The following is a 13690-nucleotide window of genomic DNA, read 5'->3' as shown; positions in this document are numbered from 1 at the left end:
CATGTTTAGGAACATGGGATTGCCAAAATGATGTTCAGTCTTCTTTAGGTTATATTTTTATGAATAATACTAATATGTGTTCTAAAATTATATGGAATTTCTAAAATAGTATGTGCTATCAATTATAATTATGATTATTATGTGAAGTTATTGTAAAAGCACAGAAAACCAAATTTCCTGTATAAAGCTACTAACCCAAGTAGAGCAAAAATTAATTAAATACCAAGAATATACTTTGTCAGATTCAGACTTTTATGTTAAACCAGCTGATGCTGAAATTTTAAAAATAGTTTATAACCAATGCTTGGTCCCATATTCCTGGGAAGACAATTAAAGCTTCGTCTACATTTGCTTACCTTGTGGGCTATGTCAACATTTTATAAAGGGATTTCATTCAATTGTTATTTTCAATGCATGTTTTCTGGTTGTATATAAGCTTTCCCATGTGAGAGGGCTGATGTTATAACAGTAGATTACTATGCTACAATGTGTTTACACCAGCTAGAAAAGCTTCTTGTAGTTTGAATCTTTCGAGAACATCAGAAAAAGACTGTCCTTCTCATCCACACTACAACAAAACCTGGGGACCTTGGGCTTTGGGTCCATGGTCTCACAACTGAGAAGGGTCCTCCACACTTTTGGGACTGTGCACCCATTGGAATCCTTGAGGTAAAGCTAACCAGAGAAATTTCTCCCAAGAGGATGGCATCCTGGAAGTAAACAGTTTTTCCCAAGTTCACAGATGAAGACTTCTGCTGTCATGAAACTCTTACCTTTGAATATTTTTTCTTGCTTGTCCCTCTTCGAACAACAGAAATGGAAGAGGGATCTGTTGTTTGCACTTATGGGGTAGACTTTTATTTGTGAAGGAGTTTGCAGCCAGCCTTTTACATGGATGACCTTCTACTTTGATAGATAGAAGATGAAGGCCCGACGTAGGTAAGAAACTTCACTGGTACATAGGTTGCCTCATAATCAGTCAAAAGCAAAACATTGGTTCACTCCTCTTAACCCACATCATGAGTTAAAGAGAACATTGCCAGTAGGTCTTCACTCTTCCAGAAGGGGATCATTTGTTGGGTTCTTTTTTCATGGTTTAAAGTAGAAGAAGCAATGATTAAAAATGTATCCCTCATGATAGGCCGTATAGCAAATTCACAACAGATTTGAAATTCTTGTGAAAGTTATGCTAAATAATAGAATTGGCTAAACAAAGAAGTACCCGTGTGGCTGCTGACACTTGTGACCTACAGAGAAACATGTCAAATGCAGATTACAGTAATTCAGTTGTAGGGGATTAATGAAAAGGCCACTTAGTCAAGCGAGTAGACTCTTCATCTAGCTCATTCTTTAATCTATTTAATTTTAGGTGGTTTGGTTTCTAGGGACCCTGGAAAAGGAGCATAGTCTGAACTTGGCATTTTCTTTCCAATAATCATAATAATAGTCTCCCTGGTACATTGTGTTCTCTTGGAAGTTTTAAATGCTTGCATGCAGCCATCTCTAGAATGTCATACGGTCTCCCTTCAACTGGAATGGCAAGAGCTGAAAGAAATGTGCAACCATGAGGACACCACAACGTACAACCCAAAATGATGGTAACTGAGAGTGGCACCAGGGCCATAAGTTTTGGTCACACTCTCAACTAAGTGAGAACCTGACCAAAAAGGGGAAATTTAAAAACAAAATTCTTGGAAGTCATTGTTTTGGGCTAAGCTCATGCACTAGACCCCAAAAGACCAATCCAAACCAAAACGGAGTCATTCGTGCTAAGACTTTAAGGAAATGCACGGATTCTAGAAAAGACCAGGTTTTCTCTTCTTTTCTTCTGCAGATCTCTGTAACAGACATTTCTGAGAGCATAGGTATTCAGCCCCTGAAGTTCCCATTAAATCTTTTAACCAAATTCATTTCCTCTCACGTAGAGACCATCAAGCTTCAGGAGATGATGCAAACAAAGGTTTCAGCCAGTTCCAGGTGAAGGCACCACCCTTAGACATCAAGAAGCTACCTAACCTCCACTAGATAGAGCAGGGAGAGTTCTGTGATTCCCCAGTAGGTGGGGACTATGACCCAAGCCAGCATGAAGCAGTTACCAAAAAAAGACCATCGGTCTCTCTGCCTCCCATAAAGAGGTGTGGGGATCACATCTCTCGGGGAGGAGATGGGGCAGGAAAATAGGGTCTGGAGGCAGGAAACCTGAGACTGATTCACACTTCAGCTATGACAGGAAATATCCTCCATAGGGCACAGGCCAAGTAAATGACTTTGTAACGTCATCCTCTTCCTTTATATAGGGTGTACCCCAAGTAAACAATGGAGTCCTTTAGACGGTATTTAAACTCCCCCAAATTCTGAGTAATGGGGTCTTGCAGCCCTTATGCTCAGGCCTGCTCCCACATGACGGAGGGTACTTTCCTTTTCAATAAAACCCTTCATTTCTTCCTTGCTTTGTTTGAGCATTTTGTCCAATTCTTTGTTCAAGACTCCAGGAAACTGGACACCCTCCACGCTTAACACATACAGCTTCTTAATTCTCACAACGTTGTAAGGAGGTTATTATTCTCTTCCAGTTACCGAGATCTGGGGTCTCACAGAGGTTGCTTAAGGTCATAGAGTTAACATGTAGGACGGTCTGAATCCAAACTCCGCGTCCTACGGCATGTAGTGTTCGCTCAGCAGGGCAGATAGATAACCAAGGAGAAAGCACCCCACAATGCCAACTCTCCACGAGAGCCTGGAATGGTAGGAATGGGCCGTACAGTGCATCAGGAATAATAGCTGTTTTGAGAATGGAATTCAAAAAGGAGCAACAATGTTAAATGCTTCAGCTTTGCTGCAGTATTAGAGTTTCATTGCAACAGGAGTCACACATCGTGTTAAAAATACTGGAGTAATAGTTACATGGACTAAAACATGATTGAAATACTTTAAACAAGGGCCAAATGGAGGCACATTAGGTGAGGAAGGGAGAATCTGAGAACTGTGTGTGTGTGTGTGTGTGTGTGTGTGAGAGAGAGAGAGAGAGAGAGAGAGAGAAGTGAGAGAGAGAGAGAGAGAGAGAGAGAGAAGAGAGAGAGAGAGAGAGAGAGAGAGAGAGAGAGAGAGAGAGAGAGAGAGAGAGAGAGAGAGGCAGGCAGACACAGAGAGATAGAGAGAGACCAGGAGAGAGAGGGGGGTGAGTGCGTGGTGGAAATGGGAGGAGGAAGGAGGAGGGTGTGTGGCAATACTCATTCTCAGCTCAGGCCGTTTCCATGGCTAGAAGATGAACAGATATTTGTTGCTGGGAGAACAACTCTCCACCCACTCCCATACCCCACCCAGGGTGGATCTGAATAGGACTTTTTGTCCATCACTGGTTTATTTTCTACAAAACATCTACAGTCATGTTTCTGAAGCAAAAATTCAATTATGTAACTTACCTGTTCAAAATCCTTCAGTGGATTCTTGTCATACTCCAAATAAAATCCAAGTTACTTCTCTGATCTACCAGTTCCTACATAACCTATCCTGCCCCCGCTCCAACTTCACACTCTGCACCCCAGCACTCTGACTTTTTTGTTCACAAGCCTAGCCCTTTCCTGCCACACGGCCTTTGTAGGCTCAATCCCTTTGTGGAGTAGACTCTCCCCAGCACCCTTCAAATACTATGATCTCATCAGGAAGGCCTTCTTTGACCACTATGTCTGGTGAATTTCCCTTATTGTTTATTATTTTACAATTTTATTCTCTTCATAGTGCTAATTGCAATCGCAATTATACATATTGTTTATTTATTTGTTTTTGGACCTTCCTTACTAGATTATAAGCTCCATGAGGGCAAGACCTGTATCTGTCTGTTTTATCTAGTGACAAAGGATGTATTCATTTATTGTATTTTTTAAATTTTAATTTTTGTTTTAAGTTCTGGGGTGCATGTGGAGGATGTGCAGGTTTGTTACATAGGTAATGAATCAACCCAAATGCCCATCAGTGATAGACTGGATAAAGAAACTGTGCTACACATACACCATGGAATACTATGCAGCTGCAAAAAGGAATGACATCATGTCCTTTGCCTGGACATGGATGGAGCTGGAGGCCATTATCCTCAGTAAACTAACACAGGAACAGAAAACCAAATACCACACGTATTCATTTATTTAGTGAATTCCTGTTGATAATAATGTCTTATTACAGTGTCCAGAGTGTCCAAACACCCTACCTCAGAGTGGACCCACTCCAAGATAAAGAAAAGCTATACTTGCAATGGTTTGATGAGGTCTCTGCAGATGTTTAGGCATGGCTTTGAAGGAGGATGAGTGAGAAGGAACTACTGTGCTCAGCTCACTGTTGAAGGCAGGGTGAAACTGAAGTAAGCAGACTTTGAAAACCAAGGTCCTGTCTTCGAACACTGGGGATTATTATTTGTTCTTGGATGGTGTATGTGTGGGTGAAGGAGAGTGTATGTCTGTGAGTTTCAGTGTTATGTGTATGTGTGTTCATGCACACAGATGCATGCTGGGTCTGGCTGGGTAAGGGGAAGTAGGAGAAGTGCAGTTGTCCTCTCACTGATGGAGGCATACTGCAGAGAGCTGGTCCCGGAGATCCAGAGCCTACCTGAACTCCTCTGCTACATGGAGCTCGCCCATACCACACCCATCCACATGTGGCCTGGGAGTGTTCTCTCTTGAATAACTAAGGGTCTCTGAAGTCTTAGGTCCAGGGTGTTGGACTGATAGGAACGTATACCAGGGGACTTTCTAACAGAGAGTGAGAGAGTGGGACCTGGCATTGGGTTGAAGTGGGAGCCTTTCTCAGAGGGGTGGGAGGCAGACTTCGAGACAGGGGAGCAAGTTAAGGAACTGGCACTTCTCCTAGATAACGTTTTCTTAGTTGTTGTGGTTTTCCTTTGGACTGTGGGAATAGTCTTACTTAGTACTCAGTGTAAAGTATTTTCTCTCATCTTATAAATCCCATCAGCTACCCCCAGTTCTCTAACCTAGTCTGTTCCATGCATATCATCTTGTGGGCAATTCAGAGATGGCACAAGAGATGTGGCTTTTTGCACTTCCCGCTTTCGCCAAGTTTATTCCAATAGCAGCAGCTTTCCATTGAGGAGGAGGGTGGTTGGATTCAGACTCGAGCAGGAAAGTAGGTCCAGTGAGGGTTTTGAGCTGTGCAGCGGATGCTCAGCTCAAAGCAACTGCAGTTACAAGGGCAGTGGCTGAGAGGTAAGACCCCTGTTCTCTGCAAATACGTAAGCGCAATACATGTGATCCTTCCTCGGCCACAGTGTGTCCCACCGATCATCAGTATCCACTGGATCCTTGTTAAAAATGTCCGGAAACACCCTGGTTTCACTCCTGAAGGTCTGGGGTGTGGCATGAAATCCTCTATATTGTCAAAACACCCAGATTATTCTTTTCATCAGAGAAATGTGGGACTCACTGTCCTAGAGTGAGGTGACCCTCGCAGGGCTGGAGAGAGGCTGACATTTGGGTCCCACATTACTGACCCTGCTTCCGAGAGAACGTACAGAAAAGGAGTGATATATTTATATGTAAATATATGTCTCTCTATACGTGTGTGTGTGTGTGTGTGGTTTGTCCTTAAAACTCCTAGGAAAAGCTTCTTCTCTAGAAGAGATTATAAATCACCTCACTGAAAAAAAATCAAAGAACCAGGCTTTCAATGGACTCCACTTCTTTATTTATAAACCCATCTTCCAACCTTTCTGAACTTCTTAACAACATGAATTCATCTCAAGTTGTACAATCTGTTACTTGGCAAGCTTCTAATGACAAATCCTGTTTTACGTATTTGAATGTGGCTCTTAATTTCCCTACTTAACGTTGAGAGCAAGAACCATTGCAGCAGGGGAGGAATGGGAGTGTGCTCGTGGATTCGATTTGATTTGATTTTTAAAGTAGTTTTGTTGTCAGATATCTTTGTATCTCTTTCACAAGGAAAGGAAAAAGATACTCTGAGGACGGAGCATACTCAGATTGTTCTGTTGTGGGGCAAATTTGTCCTTTTATTTAAAAAAAATCACTTCACCCATGTTCTTTTTTCTCTCTATAACCAAAACAGCATAGGATTAGTCGAAGAGCAAAAGTGATAATATAGATGCCTCTGTAATTGCGTGTAGCTTTCATGCTACTTTTAATTGGGGGTATGTGAGTGTGTATGTGTGTGTGTGTGTATGTGTGTGTATGTATGTGTGTATGTGTGTGTGTGTATGTGTATGTGTGTATGTGTGTGTGTATGTGTGTGTATGTGTATGTGTGTGTATGTGTGTGTATGTGTGTTTGTGTATGTATGTGTATGTGTGTATGTGTGTGTGTGTATGTGTGTGTATGTGTGTATGTGTGTGTATGTGTATGTGTGTATGTGTGTATACACACATACATATATATACTCAGAGAATGCTAATAATGCACTAAAATAGCAGTTTATCTAGTCCAGTTTTTATACCGCATAATAACACCCAACCTACTGTCATGCTTTAAACAGTAACAGAGGCAAATTTTTCACTAATTATACATTTTAGGGCAGCAACTCTGTTCTGGGCTTACAATGTTTGGGGACATTTTTGATATATAAATAGTTCAATGTGGTCTTATTTAAGTGAGGCTTATGAATTAAAAGAAGAAGCCTTCTGATTTTCATTCCCAGACCTCCACTCTCTCAGCATTTTAGACTGATAAACCCTGTACAAATAGTGTATTCTTTCCCCCATTCTAGTCACTGGAGAGTGCTGACCGCACAACCCAACCAAAGAATGTGTGGCAGCCTCACTGCTTAAGATTATTAAATGTTTTGAACAAGGAGTGATTCGGTTGCGATGGGAAGACGGTGGCATGTTGATGCAGTGGCCTTCCGTAGGTCGAGTAAATTCAGTGTGTACCCTGTGCGCCATTTATTCTTAAAATTAAATTAAAATTCTTACTCTTAAGGAGCTGCCGTTCGTTTGTTTTGTTTTTAGGGGCAGCTTGAGTTCCCCCACATTCAATGTCAGAGCTCACGTGTATGCCTAATTTCAAAGGCAGCCCCTCCCACCCCCCAGCCAAGTTCAGACATAATTGGCTGCCTGCAGCTCAGCAGCTCCTAGGATCCCTAACCCTGCCAGCAGCTACACAGCTTGAATGCCTACAGTTTTTAATACAAACTCACATCCTGAAATCCTAATGTAGAGTATTATTTTAACATACAGCAACTAATTATCAGAGACAAGACATTCATGGAGTATATAACAACACACATATTTCTAATTCAGTCTCTAAGTCTGGCAACCTAATGTGAGTGAACAAATATCAGACATCTTGGAGGCCTAATATGATTCTGCACTAAAATTATAAGACTGTGAAACCGAATCAAGGAACTTACATGACAGCTAAGTTATTACTGTATAAAATACAACTAAATGAATATTTTCCATATGCTTAATTCTCACTGATAGAAATTATTCATATAAAAACTTCTTGGCATCTCTTCTGGTGCTCCTCTTAGTACTAGTAACAGTAATTAATCACAAAGAATTCCACAACTTTGGGGCATTATGATGAAAACATAAGCAGAAAAACAAAATAAAATTACAGGAGGCAGAAATACATGACAAACTCCATCATAATACGTGTGTGTCTTGCTATTAAAAGGTAAACTCTTCCAAAACTTTTCCAAATGGCTTACGTTTATCAGTGAGTGTGATTTTCACTTGGTAAAGGGAAGTTAAAGAAACTGTTTCTCATATATTTACTCTCAGTTTTACAAATGCTATACATTAAATCTAAACTGACTCTCTTCCTTTTTAAAGTTGATGTCTGCACTTTATCTTTTAAGTATGGAAAGTATCTTCTACACAGGTCAGACTTGATTTTCCGGTTTCTGCAGGCTCAGTCGATGTCATGGTTTTGTAAAAGAAATGAAATGCAAGAATCCATGTCCAGCATCCTCGGAGAGGCCACCTCGGATGACTCCACGGCGCCCAACAAAGTGGAATGAACTGACCTACCCAAAGAAGACCACTCCAGATTCAGCGAGCTGTTTGTGTGAAACTCTGCACCTTCGGTTTTGCACACATTTCCACCAGCATCAGCGTCTCCATCCCCAAATGAAAGCATCATGAATAGAAAAGAAATCAGAGATAAAGGAGAAGAAGAAGCAGGTCTACACCAAAAGGGTCATTTCTTTCATCAGGCAACGCTTCACGCGATACTCCCATGAGGGGACGCCAAAGCTGCTGCCACACTTAAGGACTCTTCCATTTTTCTCAGGATGAAAGGTTTGAAAAAGTGGACCTCTGAGAGGAAATGCTGCAGACTTCCAAATTGGTGAAAGAACTTCCAGCGTCGCTTGGATACTCTGGGTAGGAGGAACTGGAGGAGATGATATTTTTGAGCCTCTGGAGGGCAATGATTAAAAGCAGAAGCAGAAATGCTAAAAGGCTGAGGAATATGGACACATAGATGTAGACGTTTGACAGGTGGCCTGAGGATGGGTCCACTGATGTGGACAGGGATGTGGGAAACAGCTCAAGAAAAGTTCCATTCTCCACACTTCCTGAAAACCCCGAGGAAGTGTCAGGTTCAGACATCTTTATGGAGGGTGAAGGAATGAACTGTTAGATTAAAGTCAGAACTTCACACAGGGATTACACAGGACAGATTGGCATTTTTTTCACGGTCGTGTTTGCAGAAATCACAGGCTGTTAAATCAGCACAACAAAACTTCTTGTTTCTCAAAGGCAGCAGGGGATCAGGTGTGCATGGAGACTGAAAAAACAAAAAAAGCAACTCAGTGCATTCTTCAGAAAATATCACATTTGAATTTCATTCTTGGTTTTTATTTCAGTAGGGATTAATTAGAAAACTCACCAGGGAGGAAACAAGATGAAATAACTCCCCTAGGAATCAGTCATGTTTATATCTTTATATTACAAATGGTAGTATAAAAATGAACTTTTATTTTCTGTTCTACAGTACCCTAGGTACCATGTTTCTCCAAGGAACTGAAGATAAAAGAAAAAATACATTTATGATGTGCTCCATCTGCTGCGATTTCAATAGATGCTCCAAGTATATACTCTGAGATGAGAACACCAAAAGTTAGCTCCAAACCTCCCTCCCCCAGAAAATTAATTCCATACATTCTCCAGCTCATTAGCATAATTCCTGACCAGTAAATCCCTCCAGCACACTTTGGAAAATCACTGCACATGTGAGTTAGCATTTTACTGAATGTTTATAAGATGCTGATTTGTTTATAAAAATTCTCTCTCCTTAAAATCAGGTGCCATTTCTATGTAACTCTTTTTCTTAAAGGTACCTAGGTACTTCGTTTTACATACTTTAGGCATTTACTTTAAAAGCTTTAGGGTTGTTAAGAAGAAGAACAAAGGTTGGATTCTCTGTGAATGGTAGAGAGAGTATCAGGTCTGCTGTTAAAGAGACTTGGGTTTGAGTCCTGAGTTCTCCATTATCTTTGGGAAACTGGGCAAATTACTTATGTTTTCTGAGCATGACTTTTCTTACCTGTAAAATGGTCCACACCTGCTTCATCTTCTCATGGTGTTATGCGTGGACCAATGTAACAGACATGGAAGTATGCTGAACTGTTAAGTGTTGGAGAAAAAACGAGTTTAGTGTGCGGTGGGGGACAAAGGGGGATGGTGGATGAGTGAGTGTAAGGTATTGTGTTTTAAGAGGTGTGGAGGGGGAACCATTTCTTCTTAGGTGCAAAGAAAAGCACTTCGCTGTGTTCAGGCTGCGAGACAAGAAGATCTCTCCTGTCTGATAGATACGTCTCTTCTAGTCCAGAAAAGATGCCCTTCCTTGCTCTGTATAGCTCTAGTTGTACATTTCTACATCTTGCCTCCATTGTGGTGCAATACTAACAGGAAAACATTCACTCTGCCTCTAGCTTTCTCTTTCTAAACTCTGCCCTGCATTTTACCTGGAGAACTTGCCTTTTCTTTCTGTTCTTCAACTCTAATTAAGCACTAACTCCTGTAGGGGTTGACATTTGCCACTGTGGCTGGAGCTGAACAGCACTAATGATCCTTGTCAAAGTGGGTACACTTCAAAGAGGGCTGTCCCTGTTGGGTGACACGCAGTCTAATGAGTCCTAGTGAGTTCTTGAGTAGGCTAGGGATGGTGTCTTAGTAGTTCTTAAAATAATTTGACTCCTACTCCTCATTTTGCATTGCCTGGTGATTTTAATTCCATTAGGCTGCTACAGGTTCTTAACCATCCTTGAGAAGAAAAAAAAAAAAAAAAAAAAAAGGGAAGAATCGCAGTGGGACTGCAAATGTGTTACACTGATTTGGCAATACCTAGCCTTTTTACAGCACGTAAATGTTCCAGCTGTTCATCTTTGGGGAATATAGCAAAGAGTCGCAGAGGCAGCATAGAAAAGAAAACTAGGATAGAAACCTCACAGATTGGATGGGAAAAACTATTTAAAATGTTCCAGTACAACCTCCTAAGTGTAGCAGAGGAAACAGAGAAATAAAGAAGCTAGTTGATTTGACAAAAGTTTACATCTCTGATTAGAAGGCAAGCAAGGGCTTTTGGCTTCTCCCCACCCTCACCCCTTATACCATCTGGTTTCAATTTCCCTAACATTTCAGTAGGAAGGATCAAATATAAACATCATTTCTTTTCTAGCATGGGCGGATAAGGTAAAGACTATGCATCTTGTGTGTTTCTTATGACTACTTTGCAGGGCAGGTAGAGCAGGAATCATTCCCATTTTGCAGAAGAGAAAACTGACATGCAAAGACATCGTGATTTACTCAGGGTACACAGCTAGACAGTGACGAAAAAGTGACTAGAATCCATGCCTGAACTGTGTTCTCTCAACTGTGGTAGGAAGAGAAAAATTATGCTTTGGGTGATTAGTTTCTATCTGCCACTTGCTTTGGGCAAGTCCCCAGTTTGGTCCTGAACGTTCATGTTTCTCATTTGCACAACAGTGATGCTTACCTTCCTACTTCCCCAGGAGGTCTTGAGTCAAGAGGTGATAACATTTTCTGTAATCATACTTAGAGAAGAATCAAAGGCCATCCCAAGTAAAGTGGCAGTAGTTACATAGTTCCTTCTAGAAAGTCTAGAGGGACTTTCAAAGTCTGTCTTAGTCCTACAGTTTAGACAGGTATAGGTCAAAGATTCAGCTGAAGTTGGCCGATTTTTCTAAAGCCACCTTCTCTGCTACCCAAATTGGTACCATTTTCTACGGGTGGGGCTGGAGGCATGGGCAATGTTGCTCTGGTATCAGCAATTCAGGGTTAAAGCTCACATCTGGCTACCAGACCTCTTGTTAATATCATTTTATAGGGTAAATATTCCCAGAGTAGGTTTTAACTGCCTGAAGATTGCCTCCTTCCAGCCAAAACTCCACCATGAGCCTCAACTGTCGACAGGGTGGTTTATAGGAAATGGGGCTCAGAAGGTTTGGGTAAAGCATCTGATCTTTTAAGTGGCCTTGGAAAAATAGGAAAAAAAAAAACCAGGAAATGAAAGCTTGTGCCCTTATTTGACATTTCACAACTAAGTATCATTTTCCTTAAATATTCCCCCCAAATATTTATTGATTTACTATCATTTCCAGGGTACTTCTTAATTTAAAATCACAGCAACACAGATTTCATTTCACTATTTCATCTGCTCTGAAACAACAGAGTGTGTGCACTGTTAGAAAGGGTTTTAATTTGGATGTTAATTCTCATTTCCTTATTGAGGTTTCCAAAATGGGAATATCTTCTTTCTCTTGGGTTTGATTTAATAGTAGCCGTATAAGGCTCAGGATGACCCAGGCTGTGTGTGTTTAGGCCTTGTGACTGTGTGGAATGAGGCTGGAGGTGGCACTGCGGAAATGAAATCAAATGAGTGTGTTTCAAGATGATGCTTCTTGGGCTGTTGCTCCCAAACAGATAAGGTTTGAGGAAAAGAAGAAAGAGACTTCATCTTAAATGCATAGCCTTGACCTGTCTCGGGGCAGCGCCAGCAGACTCTCATTTCTGGTGACACCTAAAGCCACAGGGGGATTTTGATGCTTTTTTGTCCCCTCAGAATCACTGTCCTCAGAAGGTGATTTTTGAGAAAGGAAAATGAGACAGCTGGATCAAAACATTATAAATAAAGACCTGTGGAAATGTTTTAGCTCATGGTCAGCCATCTTTCCCTTTTTCTCTTGGAATAAAAGCCTGGTCTGGGAAGAAATCTACAAAAAAGCAGTGCCCTAGTGAAGTGAGGAAGGGGGGATGCACAGTCTCTCACCATGTGCCCAGGGAGGTGGGGAAAATGGGAAACCACGTAGACAGCGCAGACCTGGGGTCTCTGGTTCCAAGTCATTTAGCACCACGGCCCTGGGACCCCTTCTAAAGAACGAAAGCTTTCCTTCCTGCAGAAGAATTTCGGGTACTGGTGATATTTTGGAAGAAGAAAAGCGTACTCTTTAGCACATACCTCCATTCTCCATAAATGAAGAGCTGACCAGCTCTCATCTGAGAGAGCTCTCACATAAGCATGGCAGGACACATGGCAGTCAGCGTGTGGGCACAGCCTGTGCCATGGCCTTGACTTCTATGACACAATGGTTTGTAAAACTCAGCCTACCAGTCAGCCTCAAACATGGCACAGCAATTTTGGATTTCAAGACCTTTGTTCAAATACATTTCTATGTGAATAATGACTATTTGAAAGGTTTTTGTTGTTGTTGTGGAAAACTGGGACAAGCTGCTTTGTTCCCTTGCCTGGCTGTTAGATGCCACATCAATGTTCCATCATTATCAAGTTCTGCTGTCAAACTTCAAAAGGTGATCCTCTCAAAACCATGAGGAAAGTGGCATAAAGTATTAACACAATATAATAAAATGCTTTTTCCAGTACTCAAAAGGAAGATTCGATTGTCAAATGGAATTAATGGTTTTAGATGATGTATTTGATCTTTTCCTCTGTAGAACACCTAAAAATGAGTATTTCCAGAATCCAGAAGGGAACTTATCACATCTGAGCAAAGCTGTTTCTCATTCTATTTAGAAAATGCATGTTTTATATAAGACCTTGCAGCCATTCCTCTACCCTTTGCACAAGTATCTTCTCTCTTAATGCTTTCTCTCTGCTTAGTGGCCTTTTAGGTCATGCTAGCTGGAAGATTACTGCTGACAATACACACTTCCCACCATCCTTCTCTAAATGTAAATCTCCACTTGCATTCAATGGCAAACATTTACCCCTGGACTTGCAGTAACAGAAATAAAGTTTATTATCTTATGTGCTACCCTGACTCAAAACTGACTCAGCCATCCATAGAGTTACCTGTTTGAGAACCGCCGTTTCTTATCAGTACAGTGCTTTGGGAGAGCAGAGTTTTGTGTGAACTCTCATTATGAGTCCTGCAGTCAGCACAATAAAAACCAAAGCCAAGTGAAGGAAATAAACTGCATCTATCTGCTACTGCGCACTGAGAACATTGAATTAGAGGGCCATGTTATGTGAAGAAAGGTGGGGAGATGAAGATTCTGAATCGTCCGTTGGAATTCATGGATCTGGACTGGTTGACGTGAGACAAAAGATGAAAATGAACAGTCCTTTTAATCTACAGCTCAAATGAATGATCAGAAAATACAATCAGAATGTTTTCATAGTACTTTGGTGGATAAAAATTACAGAAATGACAAATAATAGCTTGGTATCAGTGAGGTATTTTA

General features: G+C 41.1%; 1 protein-coding gene across 1 annotated transcript; it reads right to left on the bottom strand.

Moving 5' to 3' along the window:
• Nucleotides 1-5668: 5668 nt before the first annotated feature.
• On the bottom strand, nucleotides 5669-8722 carry SERTM1 (serine rich and transmembrane domain containing 1). The gene has a single exon (XM_008998140.5). The coding sequence runs from the start codon at nucleotides 8573-8575 to the stop codon at nucleotides 8252-8254; it is 324 nt and encodes a 107-aa protein (XP_008996388.1). The 5' UTR covers nucleotides 8576-8722; the 3' UTR covers nucleotides 5669-8251.
• Nucleotides 8723-13690: the final 4968 nt, after the last annotated feature.

Source organism: Callithrix jacchus, chromosome 5 (genome assembly GCF_049354715.1).
Source record: "Callithrix jacchus isolate 240 chromosome 5, calJac240_pri, whole genome shotgun sequence".
In the NCBI taxonomy this organism is placed as follows: Eukaryota; Metazoa; Chordata; class Mammalia; order Primates; family Cebidae; genus Callithrix; species Callithrix jacchus.
This window is presented reverse-complemented; position numbering and strand designations above follow the sequence as displayed.